Source organism: Callorhinchus milii, unplaced genomic scaffold (genome assembly GCF_018977255.1).
Source record: "Callorhinchus milii isolate IMCB2004 unplaced genomic scaffold, IMCB_Cmil_1.0 Scaffold3, whole genome shotgun sequence".
In the NCBI taxonomy this organism is placed as follows: domain Eukaryota; kingdom Metazoa; phylum Chordata; class Chondrichthyes; order Chimaeriformes; family Callorhinchidae; genus Callorhinchus; species Callorhinchus milii.
The window spans coordinates 21,658,013-21,676,548 of NW_024704744.1; the positions used below are offsets into that span (position 1 = coordinate 21,658,013).

The window sequence follows — 18,536 nt, forward strand, 5'->3', positions numbered from 1 at the left end:
TTTTTTATAGGAGAAATAGAATTGAATGATTAATTGAAAAAAATATTGAAGGGTATAAGGAAAGAAAAGGAGAAGTAGCTAGCACCAGCACAGACAACACAAGGGGCCGAATTGCCTCCTTTTGTGCTGTAAATATTCTATGATCATAATACATAGAATCATAGAATCATACAGCACAAAAAGAGGCCATTCGGCCCATTGAGTTTGTGCCGGCAATACATCTGACTACATCTACAGAATATTAACTAGTACAGTATATTATTCAGATATTACAAACATTCCTTAAACATAAATGCACTATAGCCTATAATTTGTTTGTAGAATTACTTTCCCCTAGCTAATAAACTTAGATTTGATAGTGAACACCCTCAAAGAACTTCTTCATGTATTGGCATTTGCCTTTGCAGTGAAGTTCTCAATCTTAATGGTATTTCCTATCATGGAGACAATAGTGTGGTATTCCTAACATATTCAGTTCCTTAATAGTGTTTAGCAATACACTGTTCTACAATTTTGATTCCATTGTGTGCACGCTGGTCAATATTTTTTGAAAACCAGCAAATGATCCATCGGTTTTAAAGTGATTTTGGTCTAGAGAAAATCGAATTCCAAATTTCTATCATCTTCAGTTGTTTCATGTTGTGCTTTGAATCAAAGGGACATCACAGATTTAGAAAAGCATTTGTCCAGGTCTCTGAACCTCTATGAATGATTCATTGTCTAACTGAACAATCTGAGTTTCAACAGGTGCCAAATAGAACGAAAAGAATGAAGAAATTCAGGTATATTCTATACAAAACCATGGTATTATTGAAAGCTTTTATTCTATTCTAAGCACCTAGATGCCTAGAATTCCATAGGTCTGGGTCATAAAATCATTGTGTTAAAAATATGATTGCAGGGCAACTTGGAAAATCATTTAAATTCTGTCTAAATTTGGAAGTTGTTCAGTTCACCAGTGATCATTTCCCTGGAATTTGGCCTATAAGTGTCCCTGGTAGAAAAGCTGAGAAGGTTTAATGAGAGAAAACCACAGTGCTCAGAAAATAATGTAAGTAGGACTGGCAGGTATTGTGAACCGCTTACAATTGAGGCAAATTATGAAACACAAAATAAGGTGATTGGAGGCTTTTATGTATTAAATGTGTTTGTGATGAGTTCAATGGTTTCAAAGTTAGTGTGGCCAGCAAAATCTAAATGATGTGAACAACTCCATTACCCCAAACTAAATAGCGTAAGAGAGAAATAATCTGAGAATGGGATTTTGAAGTGTGCAAAGGACAAATTAGGTGTGCAAATGTGAGCTATGCAGAAGAAACCCTCAGCTTTATAGATAAGGCCTTTATCATATTCTCAGTTGAACAATAAGGATAAAGATCTTGAAGATGTGATATGTATTTGGAATGCAGTGCTGCATGTTTACTTCTGTTTAGTAGGAGTTTCAGCTATGGGAGTGCTCTTGTTGTACTTCTGCCCAATACCGTACGGTACATGTGCTGCAATGGTTCCCAGCTCCTGTGCTCCTTTAATGTGGAACATCTGGTCATCAAAGAAAATGTGAGGCCGTATTTTTTCTAAGAGTGGCCCTTTTGGTGCTCCAGCGAGGAAGAGCGCTTCATCAATCTCCAGCCCCCAGCTCCGAAGGGTCTTCAATACCCGGGCTCCAGAACTAGCAGCACTTCTCGCTGTGACTAGGTAGGTCCGGATAGGGCAACTCAAACGCAAATCTTTGGCATAGAACTTCCTCTGAAGTTTTCCGAGCGCTTCTAAAAATCCTTTAAGTGGCCCCTATTGGTGAAACAAGAGAGCGACTTATATCAGAAGCAGTTGCTGTGGAGCAGCCTTTAAATAATAAATAAATGATAATAATATTTGTGGGCGAAACACGGCAGCCAATTCCGCATAATAGTGTCCCAAAAACAGTCGTGGATTGAGTGATCAAATTATTACATTTTTTTTCCTGAGGGATTATTATCAGGCGTGTGGAGTAAGGAAACTTGCCCTGCCAGGAATCGAACCCAGGTCTCTCACTTGAGAGGCGAATGCTCTAACCGCTGAGCTATAGGATTCCGGTAGGTGTTAGTTAACTTCAAACTTTTGCATGGCTCGATTGCTTGTGTCTCTGCCTAGAACAAATCTGAGCTGCACAAATTCAGATAGAGCAAAGTTCAATCTGAGGTCTGGGCTGATCCCAACCTAGGCAGCAACAGCACGATGTCAGGAAAAATCAGACGGGCTTCTTATTCTGCAGCTGTGTACAAGTGACCCCTGCTGTAAAGTGTGCCTGACTCTGATTCTCTTCCTTGCCCCCACCAACACCCCCCCCTCACACATACACAGTTGAACAGACTGCCAAAATTCACTGGCAGTTATCTGACCCAGTTTACTAAATATAGTAATCTTTTTGCTATGCCTTTAAAATTGGATGTCCCACTGCAGTGGTGAGGATATTTGAAACCAAACTGCACAAACTGTTTTGCCACTGGCGCCTGGAATATGTCCCTCAAAATAAACAGGGCACATATCCATTGCCGACTTGGACACACTCCATTTGAAGTTATGGCTAAGTTAAATGTATATACTGTAAATACTAACATTAATATTCTTCTGCAATCTTGCCCACAAAATATACAATACATTTACTTTACAATATATTCCGTGAAGCGCTTTGAGACGTCTCGAAGAAGCGATAAGGCGCTATATCAAATGCAAGGATTATTTTTATTATTAAATATTGCAGTACCTGTGCAAGTGGCTTGTTTTCATACTTCTGCTCATGTTCGAAAAAGGTGTCTAAGCCGTGAGCTTTCACAATCTGCTCAGATTCATCAGAGAAGAGCACAGCATCACCATCGAACGCCACCCTCAGCTGGTCATCTGAAAGTTCCTGGTTTTTCTTGGTTTGAAACATAGTCGCTGCTGCAATTCCTGAGATCACAGAAACCAAAACCAGACAAAGGATTAGCGTCAGTGCTAAATAGTACAATAATGCAAGGACTGAAATAGTCCTGATACATTAGTGAAAATCATTAATGTGGTGGTAACATGCTGCAGTCTAATGAATGTTAAATTGTGAACAGGATTGATCTGTGTATCTGTAGGACATTTGTACAGAATGGAATATTAAGCAGGTCTGATAGATAGAGTGAATCTAAATCCACTTTGCAGATAATCCAGAACTCTGCAGCCCGTGTCCTCTCCCGCACCAAACTCTTTGACCCCATTTCTCCCATTCTTGCCCGACTCCATTGACTCCCTATCCCCCAGAGGATCGAGTTCAAGATCCTCGTCCTCATCTTTAAGGCCATCCATGGCCTTGCCCCCTCCTACTTCTCTGACCTGCTGACTCCCTACCAACCTGCCCGCTTCCTCTGTTCAGCAGGCTCCAGCCTGATCCATGTCTCCCGCCCGACCCACCCTACTATCATTGGCCAGGCTTTCAGCCTCTCTGCCCCCAGTCTGGAACTCCATTCCATGGTCCCTCCGCCTCGCTTCCTCACTTGCCTCCTTCAAGGCCGGTCTCAAGACCCTTCTCTTCGACCCTGTCGCCCTCCCACCTCTCTGCCTTCCCTATACCATCCCTCCCCTATGCTCGGGCCCCGACACCTGACTGTTCAGCACTTTGGGACGTCGTCCCGATGTGAAAGGCGCTCTATAAATGTAATTTTGTTGTTGTTGTATCCTTCAGAGGATCCAGTTCAAGATCCTGGTCCTCACTTACAAAGCCCTCCATTGCCTCTCCCCACCCTAACTCTGTGACCTCCTAAAACCCTACTAACCCGCACGCTCCCTCCACTCAGCCGGCTCCAGTCTGCTCCACGTCCCCCGACCCACCTGTCCCACCATTTGCGGGAGAGCCTTCAGCCACTTTGCACCCAACTTCTGGAATTCCATCCCCCAATCACTCTGCCTCGCCCCCTCCTTAGCCTCCTTCAAGTCCTGCCTCAAAACCCTCCTCTTCGACCATGCCATCGGTCACCCCCCTTCCCCTCCCCTACCTTATCCCTCCCTGACCCTAGCTGGAGTCTGAAATGCTGTACACTGTCCAGCGCCTTGGGACGTCCTCCTGACGTGAAAGGCACTATACAAATGCAGTCTTGTTATTGTTGTCCTGTAGCTCAGTGGTTAGAGCTCTCGCCTCGTAAGTGAGAGACCTGGGTTTGATTCCCGGTAGGGCGATACGTTGGGCAAGTTTCCTTAATCCATACGCCTCTGTTTACCTAACAGTAAGTATTGCTTTTACAGGGGCTTGCTTTTACATTCCTTAAAAAGAATCGGTCATTCAATCCACGTGAGTGTGTCTTTCTCCTCTGTATATGTGTGTGTTTATGAGTGTCTGTGTGAATGCGTAAGTGTCTCTCTCAGTTGTCTGTGTTTGTGTGTGTGTGTGTCTCTCTCTGAGAATACGTGTCTCTCTGTGTCTCTGAGTGTGTGTGTGTGTGAAACTCTCTCTCTCTCTCTGGATCTCAGTGACTATGTGTGGTGCCGGGCTCTTAAGAGACAGGAAGTGGTGATCTCCTGTAGCCTCGCTGATGTCTACCCCAAAAAATATTGGGACAACCAGTTTTTGTTAAAGAAGCAATTAATTTTTTAATCTAGTCTAATGTGTTATTTCCTCATGTTTAGTTTTTAAAGTGAAAAAATGTAGGTTGGCAGTAAAATGTACGTCAATAGCACCAATCAACTAATTCCCCACAATTTCCTGCAAAATCTGTCAAAAATTTCCTTGTATTTTTCCACAAAATTTTCAAATCTCCTCAAAGTTTGGGCAAATATTACACTTTTCTATTAGCCCAGGCCATGAGCCACAGTTTTATATAATCCCCACATGAAAGAAGATCACCTCCCAACTCACAATAAACATATGTTCAAACTGAGACCATTGCCAGCACTCTTACAGCCAGCAGTGCTATAACTCACTGCAGGATCCAGTTCACACCTCCCACTCAAGAGAAAGTGACCGAAAAAAGAAAGGCATGTGGAGTAAGAAAACTTGTCCAAGGTTTCACCCTACCAGGAATCAAACCCAGGTTTCTTGCTTGCAAGGCAAGGGCTCTAACCACTGAGCTACAGGACTCCAGTTATCTATTGTACAGTTATTACCCTCTGTACAATAGATAATGTATAACTAATCCATATACGAGCTTGAGTTTCACTCACAATCTGTTGTTTCACTTTATTACATTCAGTGCCAGGGAAAGATCCTGAAGGATTCTCTCTCAGGAATGACCAGAACCTCCAGTTACAAACCACTAACAGAAGCATTTAACAAAGGAACGACAGCTTGATGCACAAGCAACCAAAGGTGCTCTAAAGTTGAAAAAGCGCTCTTCAGGAAAACATAAGCATTCCTGGTGCCTCACTGCTGGAAAGAGCATCTAAATGCTTTGTGACAACTTGTGAACATTCATCTACAGCTAGAAATTGCTTCAGACCTCATAATCTAACCTCACGAGTCAGTGTGATGCATGTAGATTTCCCTGCAAAAAAGAAATCAATTTATATCTCAAGATTTTTTTTCTGGTAGTGAAACACAAATAGGGCCAATGGTCTCCGGGGGATGTTTTTTCAAAGTCTTCTGCTTGGGAAATATTAGAAAGTGAAAGAGTTCACTGAGCAGTTAAGGTGGTCTAATTCCTCAATTGAATCCAGTTCACACCTCCCACGCAAGAGAAAGTGACCGAAAAAAAATGGTGCTAGAATGGTTTAGTTAAATATTAATAATAGCTAATAATAATCCTTGCATTTGATATCGCGGCTTATCACGTCTTCTAGACTTCTCAAAGCGCTTCACAGAATATACTTTGAAGTGACTTGACTGTATATTTGTGGGCGAAACGTGGCAGCCAATTGCACACAGCAGTGTCCCACAAACAGTCGTGGATTGAAGTGACCAATTTATCATTGCTTTTTCTCTTGAGGGATTATTATCAGGCGTGTGGAGTCAGGAAACTTGGTCACTCAATTCATGACTGTTTTTGGGAAGCTGCTGTGACCAATTGGCTGCTGTGTTTCACCCACAAAATATACAGTCAATTCACTTTACAGTATATTCTGTGAAGCGCTTTGAGACGTCTCGAAGATGTGAAAAGCACTCTATCAAATGTAAGGATTATTATAATAATATCGATAAGGCTCTGCTGGCTTCAAAGTAATTACCTCCATGAAATACTCAATTTGCAAAGCAAAGATCAGGTTTATGCCATGTTTATTACTGCAATGCCCTGCAGAGCTGCTTTAAATACTGCTAAATCCAGTCCCTCGAGGATTCCATTGCTAGAGCAAACTCACGCGTTATGCTCAATTTTGGGTGCACAAAATTAGAAAGAATATCCTAGCTTTGGAGTGCATCCTGTACTGTAGCGTCTTGGTTAGAGTACTCTCCTTGCAAACGAGATGACCTGGGTTTGATTCCGGACGGGGTCAAAACCTTAATAATAATAATAATAATCCTTGCATTTGATATAGCGCTTTTCACGTCGGAAGGACGTCCCAAAGCGCTTCACAGAACACACTGTAAAGTGAATTGACTGTATATTTGTGGGCGAACGCGGCAGCCAATTGCGCACAGCAATGTCCCGCAAACAGTCATAGATTGAAAATGACCAATTTATTATTGTTTTTGTTTTTTTTGGAGGGATTATTATTCGGCGTGTGGAGTAAGGAAACTTGCCTAAGGTTTCGCCCTGCCTGGAATTGAACTCAGGTGTCTCGCTTGCAAAGCGAGTGCTCTAACCACTGAGCTGCAGGACGCCACTTAGCTAAGTTTCCTTACTCCGTACCCCCATGTTTAGCCAGCAGTAAACAGGATCCCAGTTGTTAGTTGATTGGTAGATCGCTTTTCTAGGGATAATAATCCCTTCAAAATTAAATGTAAAAAAAAATTTGATCACTCAATCCACGACCGTTTGTGGGACACTTCTTTGTGCAATCAGTTGCCCTGTTTCGTCCACAAAATATAGTCACCACACATTACATTTAATTCTGTGAAGTGCTTTGAGACATCTCAAAGGCATAATAAGGCACTATATCAAATACAAGGATTATTATTATTTTCCACCATTCATTGACCATGTTAATACTTAGATGATGGAGCTCAGTTATAATCCATTGCATGGATTGAGGCTTTCAAAATACTGAAGGGAATTGATAAGCCGTAATAAGGGATGCTTCAAGCCTCTGGTAGACCCATGTCCAGAAAAAAATATAAAATTGTAAATTGATAATAATAATCCTTGCATTTGATCACGTTGCTGAGACGTCTCAAAATGCTACACAGAATATATTGTAAAGTGAATTGACTGTATATTTTGTGGGAAAATACTGGTAAATAGTGCTTTAAACAAGGAGATAAAGATTTGGGCCTAAAGTGCAAGGAATCCCATGACCTGCTTGACCCTAACTGCAACCCAAGATGGCCTCTGAACTGAATACTTATGCTTTGGCACTTCACATAATGTTTCCTTCAAGAGATGCACTTTAACATTCCAAAGCACTTTCGCCAGCAATATTTAAACTGTCGCTTTTTAAAAAATTTTCAACCAGTCTTAAAATTTGAATTTTGCAGATTAGAAGTGAAATCTCATTCATGACCACTTCATTTTTTACTCTTTAGGATGTGTGCCTCCATCCTGCTAAGCACAATGAGCCATCCTCATCTGCAGGCACCCAGATGTATATATCTTGAACTTTGCTTAGATGCTCCCCCAGCAACTGCACTGTCAGTCTAGACCAGAGCGATCCAGCCTTTTGGTTGCCGCCGTCTGGATTCCCTACGTCAGAAAGCTCTGCAGGCTGCATTCAACCCAAGACAATTTGCAACATTCCAACCCACTCCCTCCCTCCCTGGTGAACATACTCCAATGGCAGTGACAGGAGCCGGCGGTTGGGAGGACCCAGAGAGTGGAAATAATACTGGCCGTTACTCCAGTCAATCAGAAAGGCAAATGCTTCTGCTACCAACCACGTTCTTAGCAACATAGTCCTGCCGCTGCAGATAGTGAACCGTGGAGGTGATTGGGAGAGAGAGGGATTGGGGGGGGGAGGGGTGCGATTGTGGATGCAGCAGGAAGTGATAGCTTCAATAAGACAAAACTCAAAATCCTGACACATTAATTTAGAAGGAATTTGTCAGAGCCACGGCTTAAGTAAGAAAATAGCAGGTAGCAATACTGAAGATTCAACAAACATTTTCAGCAAAGAAAACATGAAGCACAACTTTAATGCTTAACCAAAAGAAAATTACACCCGTCATGAGGGGCTGAACAGAAAGGATTCCATACAGCAACATACTGCTGTTTGCAAGGCAGCCACACATGAGTCCTGTAGCTCAGTGGTTAGAGCACTCGCTTTGCAAGCGAGAGACCCGAGTTCAATTCCAGACAGGGCGAAACCTTGGGCAAGTTTCCTTATTCCACACGCCTAATAATAATCCCTCCAAAAACAATAATAAATTGGTCATTTTCAATCTACGACTGTTTGTGGGACATTGCTGTGTGCAATTGGCTGCCGCGTTCGCCCACAAATATACAGTCAATTCATTTTACAGTGTGTTCTGTGAAGCGCTTTGAGACGTCCTCCCGACGTGAAAAGCGCTATATCAAATGCAAGGATTATTATTTTATTATTATTATGAGCAAAGGTCATCACTTCCATTCTTGTGCAACTAAACAATGCAGTTTATTACTTCTTAACAAACTGTTGCACAATTGGTCCTTACCTGCCTCTATTGCTTCTTGTACTTTCTCAGAATCTGCTGAAAGGTAGAGATTGGTGAGATAGGCTGTCAGATATCCAATAGGGCTATTTCCACCCGTCATACAGAACCTTTCAATCAATAGCTCTGGTGAAAAAGAGGTAAACAGCAAAATGAGTCAACAGTGTCAGCCAATGTTAAACAGTTTGATAAGCACATGTATGATCTTGTACATGTAAAATCGGCCTTTGTACTAAATCATAAGTGAACCAGTGGTCCTCAATTTATTAGTCTATCTAATTCGTCATTTTTTTAAAAATCCTGAGAGAACCAAGCACTTACAAACTGACTGAATATGCTAAAGTTCGATTCACAACAAAGTGTGAATGTCACAAATTTGCTTACAGCAAAAAGCTGGTATCAAAACAAGACAGCAAGTGTTAGGACTTCTGTCCTCCTGGGATTCTTAGGCTCACACATTGTGAGGTTGAAAATTGCTGTATTATTACAGTAATAATGCTGCTGAGATGTCAAGGGCATATTATTAATGTAATATTAATATATACTAGAATAATTCTAAATAAAAGTACATTTCTGCTCTGCCCCTTTTCTACTTTCGCTAGTCTTTCCACCTTTCCTATGTTAAAATTATTCAGAATGATTAATGATACCTTGAATGATTAATTCATGATACCTTATTCTGAATGATTGTGAATTTTACATTTTGTTATTTGTTGCTAACTATGAGCACAGAATTTAGCACTTAATGTTATTTTAAGGGTCAATGCAAATTTTGACAAGTTCGAAGTGCTACTTTCACACCACTTGGGTTTCACACCAGCTGAAGTGTAACTTTAAAGTTATACCTCTAATGTTGCTTATTGAGGTGATAAAAGATCCTATGGGGCTGTTTGTATGGTATTCTACGGACAGTAAAAGCTGACGATAAAGCTCATGAAAAAGTATCATTGAAAACTTCACCAACAATTAGACCTGATGAACAGAACTCTGTGCTCCACTTTGCCCAAGTCCAAAGCAGAGATTGCAGTGTATATAAATGTGGCTAGTCCTAGTTATCAAACTGCAGAGTAACTTGCGGATGATGGAATGAAATAGTTTCATTTTCAGACTACGTACTTTGAAATCATCGTTTTTGGATTATCAAAATATTAAAATATAGTAATAATAATTTGTTTTATGTTGTTTTATACAAAGTTTTCGGCTTTATTTCGTGTTATTTTTTATTTACAAACAATACAAGACTAATTATTATTTTACTATTTGTTAACAAAATATCCAAAAATAAATTTGGAGTCAAATGTTTAAATTTTCTCTCCTATCTAAGGATACAATTGATATTGATACAGTGCCTTTCAAGTAGGGAGGACAGCTCAAAACGCTTGACAAAGCTGGATGGGTGCCTAAACTGGGTGTGGGAGCCGAGCGGGTGAGGAGTGGAAAGATTACTCAAAGCGAAGTCGAAGAAATATGTTTTGACTCATGCCTTGAATGAAGGGAGGGAGCAAGTGAGACTGAGGAACTCCAGGATGGCTGTAATGTCACCCACCATTTGTGGGGCGGATAGGGCGGGTGATTTGAAACAGACCAGTGTTCGCTGAGCGAAGGAAATGGCCAGGATGGTGTGATTTGAGGAGGTGACAAAGGAGACAAGACGGTTGAGGGATCTGAACATGAGAATGAGGATCTTGAACTCAATTCGTTGGAAGATGGGAAGCCAATAGTGCTGGGGTGAGAGGGAATGTTCTGGACTAAGGGAAACTGGTGCCACAGAAGACACATTTCTGTCCTTGGGCAACAGAATCCTTAGGCAACAGAGCCTGTGCGTGGAAGAAAGAAATTAAAGGCCTCTCATTTCTCTGGAGAAAAAGAAGAAAATAGTGGTAGGTCTAAGCCTGTCACATAGCAGCGCACATCAGGGGAACAATGACTGTGACAAGCTGTACAGCACAGGGGCTACAGCTCCTCTTACCGAAAAAAACATAGTGTATTGTTAGAAGAGAAGTGCGATTCATAGATATTGGAAGGAATGATATACATGTTAAAAAAAACAAGTCAAATTCCTCTGTGAACATACCGTAGTGATTGATGCTGTTGATCAGTCTCACTCCTACTTGGGCATGGTTATTGGTCATCAGAACAATGTCAAATATCTCATCACTGTCAGGGTAAAGTTCACGCAGTCGTCCATTAACATTTTCCAGTGCCTACAAGGAATGAAATCAGTACAGCCTAACACAAGATGTTTTCTGAGATCAACAGATAACATGAACGATCATTCAAAGAGAGAAGCACAGAAGTTGCATTTTTGAGACCCTCATTGATGCTCTCCTCACCTCACGGAGCCAGTGCAGAACCTAGATATCTTGTTTGACCCACAACTATGCTACATCTGGGCTTTCACTCACTCAGCTTTCTCTCTCTGATACAACATTTCTTGCCTCTGAAACCAGCTTTCCCCCTAGCCTGCCAGGAAACCCCCAGGCTCTCCATCCCTCATACTTCACGGTTATTATCATCAAGGGCAGGGTCTTTTCTTGCAGACAAACAACGTCCCACGAATGACTATGAGGTGACTGACAAATTATTACGTATTACACAGAAATACAACAACAACAATTTGGATTTATATAGAGGCCTCCATGCCGGGCGGCGTCTCAGAGCGCTTTACAGTAACGGATCCCCGGACCGAGCCAGGGGGAGGAAGGTAACCAAAGGCGCGGTCGAAAAAAAAGGTCTTCAGCAGACCTGAAAATGGGATGGGAGGGAGCGAGACGAAGGGAGTGAGGAAGGGAGTTCCAGAGCCTGGGGGCATAGTGGCTGAAGGCACGGCCGCCGAGGGTGGAGCGGAGGACTCAGGGGACGAGGAGGAGGGCAGACCCGGAGGAACAAAGGCAACGGGTACTGTTTTGAAAATAGATAAACAGCCCCAAAACAAATCATTTGGCCCAACTTGTCTGAACTTTATCACCTACGGGAATTCTCTCCTCGCCGGCCTTCCCGGCACCTCCTTCCACAAGCTGCAGGTCATTCAGAACTCTACAGCTCGTGTACTGTCCCGCACCAGGCTTCGCGACCACATCACTCCCACCCTCGCTCGCCTCCACTGGCTCCCCATCCCCCACAGGATCGAATTCAAGATCCTCATCCTCACCTACAAGGCCATTCACGGCCTTGCTCCCTCCTACCTCTCCGACCTACTATCCCCCTACTTACCTGCCCGTACCCTCCGTTCCTCTGGCTCCGGTCTGCTCCACATCCCACGCCCTAACCACCCTACCATCGGTGGCGGGGCCTTCAGCCTCTCAGCCCCTAGGCTCTGGAACTCCATCCCCCAGTGTCTTCGCCTTGCCTCCTCCCTTTCCTCCTTCAAGGCCAGACTCAAGACTTTTCTCTTCAGCCGTGCCTTCAACACCCCCCCCTCTCAGCTTTCTACTCCCTCCTCGTTCCCTCCCTTCCTTCCCCTCACCCTGACCATTTCCCCCTGCTCGGGTCCCGACCCAACTGTCCAGCGCCTTGGGACGTCCTCCCGACGTGAAAGGTGCTCTATAAATGCAATTTTTTTGTTGTTGTTGTTGAGCCAGTGTTTACATTCCACAACCTTTGCCTATCGTAATCTCCCCCTCCTTGGACTCTGCCCAGACCTTTCTCTAGAAAATACAATACAAAATTATGTCCGTAAAACACCTTCATGTCGGAAGGACGTTTCAAGGTGGTGGACAATCAGGGATTTGGATTACCTTACCTTTCATGTATCATTTCTGTAGAATTGTTCACCAAGACACAGAGAGAAACTCTTTTTTGAGGGAGACTAATATCTCCCTCAGAACAGACGGAAAGGAATCTAGTTTAACATTTCATCAAAAAAATACGATCGGACTTCCCTCAGTACCGCACTAAAATTATAGCCCCTGAAATTGAAGTGTGCTGAATTTCAAACTGCACAATATTTATACAAAGGTCATTGAGCTCAAGTGTCGGCTTGGTTCAGCGTGCTGCATTGCTGGAAGTGCCATTCTTCACATGAAGTCCCATGTGCCTGTTCATTTGGATGTTAAAGATCCCATGGCATCATTTGAAAAGAGAAGGGAGTTTTTCCTGTGACCAGGCCAACAATCCCCCAAATAAAACTGATCATTCACTACATGGCTGCTTGTGGGACATTATGTGCTCATATTGGTTGCCAGTTTGTCTACAAATACACAGTCACTACACTTTACAGTAAAAAATGCTTTGAGATGTCTCGATGACACAAAAGGCGCTATATCAAATACAAGGATTATTCAACAACAACCAGAACAACATTACATTTATATAGCACCATTCACGTCAGGAGGATGTCCCATGGCGCTGGACAGACCGAGTTTTGGACCCGAACTGGGGGTCAGGGAAGGTAGAGAGCAGGGGGGGAAGCAGGAAGATGGGCGGCATGGAAAGCCGATTGGGGGGGTGTTGTGAAGGGAGTGACAGGAGAGGAAGGCGGGAACTTGAAGAGGAAGGGGAAGTTGGAGATGGGGAGGTAGTTTGGGAGTAGAGATGGGTCCAGGGAGGGTTTTTTAAAGATAGGAGCGGTTTTTAATGGGGTGGGAAGAGTACCAGAGGACAGGGAGAGGTTTATGATGTCAGTGAGTAGAGGGGCAAGGAGATGGAGCTGAGAGGTAAGGAGAGGGGTAGGGATGGGATCAAAGGAGCAGGGGGTCGATTTCATGCGGGTTATAATGGGATGAGAGAGGAGACGGAGACAGGTTTGAAGGTATGGACGGAGGGATGGGTGGGGACCGTGGTGGGATGGGGAGGGAGTAGCAGATGCAGTGGCAGAGGCAGTGTGGATTCCCTCAACTTTGCACTTGCATTTGGCATTTGGAAGTGAGGATGGGCGAGGCGTGAGAGGTTGGGCAGAGGAGCCGGTTCGTGACAGAGAAGAAGAACATGGGGTTGTCCTTAGCCTCCAAAATTATCTTGAAGTAGAACAACAATTTAGTGGAGACGAGGGCGGATTTGATATGATCCAGCCAGATCTGCACCCACCTGTGCTTTAAGGGAGTGGAGCTGGCTGGTGTATCATGGTGACTTACATGAATAGGAGACGGTTCAGGAAGAGAGGGGAGCAAGGGAATCAAGAGTGGAGGAGAGAGCTGTGTAGAAGAACAATCACAACTAACATTTATATGGTGCCTTTCACGTGGGGTAGCATCAGTCCCATACACAAATAAGGAGGAGCAACATTCAAGTTATCTTTACAGATGTGGGGGAAACTCATGATCTGAGATGATTTAGATCAGATGATTTAGACTGGCGTATGACGAAAAGTTTCATCAAATGAAAATGGACCTTTTCTGTGTCTTTACAGATTATCCAGATTTATTATCTGCTTCCATTCTAGACTTCCAGTAATTACTTTCTAAGATTTAAATTTAATATTGTCACAAATTTAGTCCAAGAGTCAAGATAAGTTAGTGATCAGTAACCAAGGCAGTTAGTTACTTCAAAAGTAAGGCAGATGGTGACCACTAACCAAGGCAGCTTGTGCAATAGCAAAGACACAGAAAAGGGTCATGTTCATTTGAAGAAACTTTTCATCACAACCAGTTTAAATCATCTCAGATCATCTGATTATCCCCCTCCTTTGCGAAAATACCTGAATGGAGCACAAATTATCTCAAATTACTGTGTTTCTTCACACTATTTGTATCTGTGACTGATGCTGTCCACAGCAAAAATATGTTCACAATTACTTTATTTCAGAATTGGTGATGAAGAGGGTTAGTAATCTAAAAATCTGTTTTAGAAACCAGCAAAATAAAACTAAAAAACTCATTAAGAGCGAGAAAAAGGAGTATGAGGGTAAACTAGCTAGGAACATTAAGTCTGATTGTAAAAGTTTTTACAAATATATTAAGAGGAATAGGCTAGTGTGGGTAAATGTAGGTCCACTTCAGTCAGAGACGGGAGAAGTTGTAATGGGGGATAAGGACATGGCAGAGTCCCTAAATGGGTACTTTGCATCTGTCTTCACCCTAGAAGACACAACAAGTCTGCCAACAATAGAGATGCACCAAGGGGATAAGGACAGGGAGCAACTTAGGGAAATTTTCATTAGTAGAGAATTGGTGCTAGGGAAACTGTTAGCACTAAAAAGTGACAGATCCCCTGGTCCGGGTGGCTTGCATCCCAGAGTTTTAAAAGAGGGAGCTTATGAGATTGTGGAGGCCTTATGTTTGATCTTCCAAAATTCCTTGGATTCTGGAATAGTCCCCATGGATTGGAAGATCGCAAATGTCACACCACTATTTAAAAAAGGTGGAAAGGAAAAGATGGGGAACTATAGGCCAGTTAGTCTCACATCAGTGATAGGAAAAATTTTAGAATCATTGATTAAGGATGTCGTAGTGCGGTATTTAGGGGAGCACAATATACTTAGGCCAAGTCAACATGGCTTTATAAAAGGGAAGTCATGTTTGATGAATCTCATAGAGTTTTTTGAGGATATTTCCAGTAAACTACATAAGGGTGAATCAGTGGATGTGGTCTATTTGGACTTCCAGAAGGCATTCGACAAGGTGGCGCATAAAAGGTTAGTCCAAAAGATAAGGGCCCATGGAATTGGGGGGAGCATATTAACGTGGATGAGGAATAGTTAATGGGTAGGAAACAAAGAGTAGGGATAAACGGGTCCTTTTCAGATTGGCGGGATGTGACTAGTGGAGTACCACAAGGATCAGTCCTTGGGCCTCAGCTATTTACCATCTACATCAACGATCTAGATGAGGACATCGAAGTTAATATATCTAAATTCGCGGATGACACAAAACTAGGAGGAAGTGTCAACACAGAGGACGACATTAAAAAAATGCAGCGAGACATAGATAGGTTAGGTGATTGGGCAGGTAGGTGGCAGATGAAGTTTAATGCAGGGAAGTGTGAAGTCATCCACCTAGATAGCAAAAACATTAGAGCGGGTTATTTTTTAGAAGGGGATTGGAATGTGTTAGCGTCCAGAGGGACTTGGGTGTCCTTGTACACCCAATCACAGAAAGTTAGTCTGCAGGTGCAGCAGCAATTAGGAAGGCGAACGGTATGTTAGCATTCATTATGAAAGGATTAGAGTATAAGAGTAGGGAAGTCTTGCTGCAACTGTATAGGGCCCTGGTGAGACCACACCTGGAATACTGTGTCCAGTTTTGGTTTCCTCATTTAAGGAAGGACGTACTTGCCTTGGAGGGGTGCAGCGTAGATTTACTAGGTTAGTACCAGGGATGAAGGGGATACGTTACGGGGATAGGCTGACCAATTTGGGCCTATATTCTCTAGAATATAGAAGAATTAGAGGGTATCTTATAGAAAGCTATAAGATCATCGAAGGGCATGATAGAGTAGATAGTGGGAGATTGTTTCCCCTGGTTGGAGAAACTAAAACCAGGTGTCACAACCTTAAAATCAGAGGCCAGCCCTCTCACACTGAGTTGAGGAAGAACTTCTTCACTCAAAGGGTGGTGAATGTATGGAACTCACTACCCCAAAGGGCTGTTGACGCTCAGTCCTTGAACATATTCAAGACTGAGATCGATAGATTTCTTATTGCAAACGGGATTAAGGGATATGGGGATAAGGCAGAATTAGGTTATTAGCTGGAGTTAGATTAGAAGATCTGCCATAATTGAATAACGGGGCAGGCTCGAAGGGCCGAATGGCCTACTCCTGCTCCTACATGTTATGTTATGTTAAAAATCACTAAACTGGTTTTCTGTAACTTTTCAAGCTGCAATTCAGAAAATGTGCTGAACTGAAGTGTTTATTCAAGGAATGAACCTAAACAGATTAAATTATATTATTTCTTCAAATATCTAGACTGTGTTGTATGTTTGTAGGGGTGAGAGATTCATACACACATTGCTTCAGGTCTCAGTAAGTCTTTAACACAGAATGTTGAAAATGGCTGATATTCACTTTTTCCACAACCCCACCCATATACGTACTAAACCTGGGAACCAGTCCAGCAAAAAGCCAAACCCATATTTAAAAGGCTCTCCACTGATTCTCCAGATTTATAATACCCATCCTTGCATTTGATATAGAGCCTTATCACTTCTTCGGGAATTCTCAAAACGCATCGCAGAATAGTCTCAAGATTAAGGATCCGCCTTTTCGAACTGAGTTGAGAAAACATTTCTTCACTCAGAGGGTAGTGAATTTGTGGAATTCTCTACCCCAGAAGGCTGTGGATGCTCAATCCTTGAACATATTTAAGAATGAGGTTGATGGATTTCTAAAGGATAGAGGGATTAAGGAATATGGGAATAGGGCAGGTAAATGGAATTAGGTTAGAAGATCAGCAATGATCTTATTAAATGGCGGGGCAGGCTCGAGGGGCCGAATGGCCTACTGCTGCTCCTATGTCTTATGCTGCAAAGTTGATTGACTCTATATTTTGCAGTCCAAATGCGGTACACAATTGCACGCAGCAGTGAGCAACAAAGAGTCGTGGATTGAGTGACCAAATTCTTCTTATTATTTCAAAGGGATTATTATCCCCGGAAATACGATCCACCAATCGACTAATAACCAGGTTCCTACTTACTGCTAGGTAAACAGGCGTGTGGAGTAGGGAAACTTGCCTAACGTTCGCCCTGTCTGGGAATTGAACCCAGGTCCTCTCGCTTGCGAGGCGAGTGCTCTATACCCTGCAGGACAACAGACTTTCTATCTGCATCCATTTTGGCCTCCAGTAATGACTTTCTAAGACTTACGTTTTTAATATTGTCGCAAACAGTGCAAGAGCCCAGACAGTTAGTGACCCCTAACCAAAGGAGCTACAGTGCAATGGAACAGACACAGAAAAGGGCCATTTTCATATCAGGATACTTTTCATTACATATCAGTCTGAATGGAGCTCAGGGTGTCTGAGTTGCCTCCACCTTTCTGAAATATCTGTGAACGTTTCTCCACACACATTTACATAAACACACACAGGCAGACTGACAGCAAACAGCCTGCACTGCCGCAAATAAACCAGCAAAGCGGGATCGTGCAGCGAAGTGCAATACCTTGACGAATTGGAAAGCGGGTCCTTTCAGCAGCGGCTCATTTTCGTGCTCCTGTTGGTATTTCACGTACCTTTCCAAGCCCTCTTCCTGGTAGATTTTCCTCTCCTTCACCATGTTAAACAGGCACCGGGAAGACACTGCGATGGTGATTGCACAGTGAGGTTTGGGCTAAAGATAACAGCGGACAGAGGGGGAGAGAGAGAGAGAGTCTGGTTACAGTTGCACGTTAGACAGCACATGAACGTTGCACACACGCCTTCCCCGTCTCACCCACACTCACAGTCCGGGGCTTGTTTTTAGGAGGTACGAGGTTTGCATAAGGATCCTTCATCTTCCCGAGTCCCTGCCCTGTGCTGCTCTGCTCACTGCTGACGCTCTTTGCTTTGGGGGAGTTTTCCTGCTTCTCCGCTTTATTGTCGCTCATCTTGAGGAGCCGTTTCTGGGGTTTTTGCTTTGCACAAACACACACACACACACACACACACACAAAAAAAAAATGTCAAGAAGAACGAGCTGGATGTGGGAGCTCCGGAGGGCTGAGGGCTGGGGGTTGGGTTGGATGATGGAGAAACACTCAGCTCCGAGGAAGTGTCAGAAGGAAGTTGTCAATGTTGCCAATGGGCGTTCCTGGACCTCTGACTCCCTGAGGCTCAGTGAGTCACGTACCACAGAGCCAGAGTCACCAACACTGGTTACAACACAGCGGCCCTGGGACCAGCTCACACACAGCCTCCAGTTGCTCAGGCACAGAGAATCTGCTGCGATGTTTTGTCAACCTG

The 18,536-nt window shown here is 43.2% G+C and overlaps 1 protein-coding gene and 1 non-coding gene across 2 annotated transcripts; one reads left to right on the forward strand and one right to left on the reverse strand.

Annotated features, from left to right (window-relative positions):
• Positions 1-165: 165 nt before the first annotated feature.
• Positions 166-18,319, reverse strand: LOC103183128 (cytosolic 5'-nucleotidase 1A). The gene is made up of 6 exons (XM_007900405.2): positions 18,038-18,319; positions 17,758-17,925; positions 10,791-10,920; positions 8,720-8,842; positions 2,744-2,928; positions 166-1,788 (listed from the first exon to the last, which is right to left on the reverse strand). Exons 1-6 carry the CDS (start codon positions 18,179-18,181, stop codon positions 1,420-1,422), a joined length of 1,119 nt encoding a protein of 372 aa, XP_007898596.1. The 5' UTR covers positions 18,182-18,319; the 3' UTR covers positions 166-1,419.
• Positions 4,108-4,179, forward strand: trnat-cgu. Its single transcript has one exon. It is a non-coding gene; the product is annotated as a tRNA-Thr (tRNA).
• Positions 18,320-18,536: the final 217 nt, after the last annotated feature.